The following is a 3,571-nucleotide window of genomic DNA, read 5'->3' as shown; positions in this document are numbered from 1 at the left end:
ATGATTGATTTGGNTTGGTCGGCCACTGTGAGGATGGTATTCAGTCTTGATATCATCAATTTCATAGCTAGGCTCATCATCCTGGTCTTTTGAAAATGAACTACATTAGTGATACCAAGATATAATAGAGTATGACATACAAGGCTCTGGGTTGCCAACTGTGCTAAATAAAGGAGGACTATCTTCAATTTCTATAGGAGCAGGTTCACTGTCAATGCCTGTGACCATGACTGATCTAGATCCTGAGCTTTCGTCTGGCTGATTCAGAGCTTCAATATCTGAAGGAAATTATAAATCAATAAAATGATGAGGATCAGAGAAATAACATTCGGTACCCAATAGTTGATGACTTGTTTGCATGATTGTCTCTCTCCCACGCAAAATAAGCCCATCTAGCAAGAAATACCTTCATAATGATATTTTTTGTGATAGGATTATCTACTCACCCCGTTCACTCCTCTTCTCTTGCTTTCTCAACTTCTTTTCATAAGCCTTGTCACTCAAGTCATTCTCATGCTTTCGTCGGCAAGAAGTTTGGTGTGCTCCGATACTGCGTGTGTTAAAGGGCAAGTTACAATACTGGCAATTAACCTTTTCTTTTGGCTTCTGACACATCGATTTATGAGCCCTGAGGGCACGCTGGGAATTGAATGTAGACCTGCAAGTTGCACACTCGAGCATCTGAACAAGATGGTGGTGGTTCAGAACCAACAGTTTGTTATCTATTATTGCAATATCTGATGCAGTTGCAATCTGCATTGAAATTGGTAGCAATAACTACGGACCGATCTCAACCGGCTTGGCAGGAGTCAACACCATTGCAATGATCGTTTTGGGTTGAAACCCAGAAGAAACCGGCGTTCTGACATGATTGCAACGCCGGCCAGTTGTAACCGAGAAAAAAAAAGTCCAACATTAATGATACACTACCCCCATTTGATACACTTTTGACTGGCAAATATCTCGCTCAATACTAGGCCGATTTTTACAAAATAAGTTGTAACAAGTAGTACAAACTCATATCTACCACTGTATATAATTTGGATGCATTTGAGGCAGAATTGGCAAAGCTGTGGAGCATACAAAATGGACTGTTTTTCAGAAATAGCCAAATACAGTCAAACCCCTCAATGATACACCCATAATCTTAGTTTTTCTCTGTGAAGTGTGGGTCAAATATTCTGAAATTTGGTATGGTCATAGAAGGGCATTTATCTGACATTTTCATGTAGTTTTTGTAGAGAAATGTTGTGCTCAAATTTGTTGAAGTTAATTTCTCATTTTGGGTGTATCATTAGCAGGTGGATGACTGTACTTATCTTTATTGTTGGCCAGGCTAACGCTATTTTGATATAATTTATTATATTATTAAAATTTGATAAGAGGATTTGTGACAGCGATCTGATTGTTCGCTGCAATCCACTGTCAGCACCAAGTCAGCACAGCAATCAGCTGGTTTTTTGAATGAGCTCAGATGGTAGGGAAATTACCAGATTGTCATACAAAATTATCATGTAAATAAAAAATGTCAGTTTTGAGCAGGATGCCCGCAGTGAACGAAGGGGCGGGGCAGACGCGACGCGACGCATTGGGTCACGTGATTACATAAACAGTGCGCATGTCTATCTGTGACGGTAATGGGGACCCCATCAAACGAGAAAGGGAAGGAAGTCGAAGGTCCGAAGCAAAGGCAGACCATGTCCTTGTCGGCAACGGTACTAGTCATCACTGTCATTGTGAATCGATTCTAGAAGTTTTTCTTCACGTCAAAGTTATAAATGATCTCATTTGCTACCACTGTCGAAAAAAAAAACTACTTCCAAATATGTCGCGGATGCCAAATGCCATTAATCAGGATATATCTTGCGAAACAACTCTGACAGGGATTGGACAGGGATCAGACAGGGATTGCACTCGTCTTCAATGCATCACATTAGACTGGTGACCCGAACCCTCGATCACGTGCCTTGCATCCCAGCGGCTGCTTGGCGGCCCGGCGCTTTGGGACTGATCAACACGCTGGAAATCAGCTCTACCTCTCTTCGTGGCGATGTTCAAGGGACCTGCCCCCGATCTTCAAAGATCACATACCGCGTCCAGATATGCACACCCCTCTCTTTCCACTCTTCCCCCTGACGTCTTGATTCAAATCCAAACTTTTCTGGAAACAGACGACATCATCTCTCTTCGCAAGGTATCGATCATCCTATTTCCAGAATGTTTAACATTAACGGTTTCCTTATCATTTCTCTTTGAGACCTCTCAAGTCTTGTGCACCGTCACAAAATTGCGAATTGTGTGGATCAACGCCTTGCGCCAAGTGTGTTTGATGCACGGCATAAATCTGTCCACGTTCTACCCACTTGAAAATATTTCGCAAATCGAACTTGAACATGCCGCCTTCTCACCTTTTAGATTTATAAAGTACGCAACGGATAACATCCCCTCTGAAGGAGTAAAATACGCAACGGATAATATCCCCTTTGAAGGAGATATTAAATCCGTTGTGACTCGCATCCTTGAGCCTCGATTACCGCCCGTCATTCCGACGGATGAGGACGTACCCTTTGATTGTCACACTCTTTTGCTTATTCCGGGCGGTCGGTTCTTGTTTACCGATACGATTCAACACGGCGTCGCCCTTTGGGACCTCGGAATTCATGCAGCAATCCCAATGAAACTGTCCCCTCTAGCTGTGCTTCCGACAACAGAGGAATCTTTTGTCAGATTCACCAGCCCAACTCCGGACGGTCACGGCGTTTACGTTTGTGTTGAAGAACAGGTGTAAGCATCTCAGCAATTTTTATTTCTCTATGCTGCACATCCCACACACATCATAGGAACTTGTACACAGACACCCGCGTGTCAATCTACGAAATATACCCATCCTCTGCGGACGTGGCTTTCCGTCTTACCCATTCCTTGAAGGTCAAAGGAGCATTTGATAACGCATACATCTATAGAAACACACTGGCCTGCAGTCATGATAACCATCTCATCACGGTCTGGGATTTTATTCAAAACAAAGCAATCAGTTGGGAGTACAATGCAGTACTTCGACCGAATGGCGTCAGTGACTTTCCAGAAAACAATCACCCCATGTACTGACTATCTATGTTCTACAAGGTTATACTTTATACCGACACCCTCCTTCTCGTTGAATTCGGGAAATTGACTGTCTGGGACGTGCCTGGCTCACTGTATCTGCCGGTTTCGGACGACATGGGGCCTGCGTTTATCCGGCTCCTTCCTAGATCGGAAATTAATACTCCATTGCCAGCTGAATCCTTTCGCGTTTCTCCCCCTAGTCAGTGGCTTTCTGCAGGACAGTCGAGACTCCCTTTCTTTGGATTGTGCAGCCCGACGCCCGACATAGAAGGGGAGGAACTTGATGATGCAAGTGCTTCTATGCGATGCTACACGTTCAAACCTGTTTCAAGCCTTTCCGATAACCCAGAATTGCAGGCGTTTGATCCACAACCAGTGGGCGTCGTGAACTCTTTTCCCATATCGACGATGTCCGAGAACTTTCTACGACATATACGGTTTTGTGGCAAGTCGCTTACCGTAG

At 43.9% G+C, this 3,571-nt stretch overlaps 1 protein-coding gene across 1 annotated transcript; it reads right to left on the bottom strand.

The window, feature by feature from the left end:
• Positions 1-105: 105 nt before the first annotated feature.
• LACBIDRAFT_298800 (uncharacterized protein) lies at positions 106-615 on the bottom strand (the record flags this gene model as incomplete). Its single annotated transcript, XM_001890702.1, has 3 exons — positions 106-278; positions 336-392; positions 447-615. 3 exons carry the CDS (start codon positions 613-615, stop codon positions 106-108), a joined length of 399 nt encoding a protein of 132 aa, XP_001890737.1.
• Between the last annotated feature and the right edge of the window lie 2,956 nt (positions 616-3,571).

This window comes from Laccaria bicolor, genomic scaffold (assembly GCF_000143565.1).
Source record: "Laccaria bicolor S238N-H82 LACBIscaffold_154 genomic scaffold, whole genome shotgun sequence".
Lineage (NCBI taxonomy): Eukaryota > Fungi > Basidiomycota > Agaricomycetes > Agaricales > Hydnangiaceae > Laccaria > Laccaria bicolor.
The sequence above is the reverse complement of the archived record's forward strand: the minus strand, read 5'-3'. Positions and strand labels throughout refer to the sequence as shown.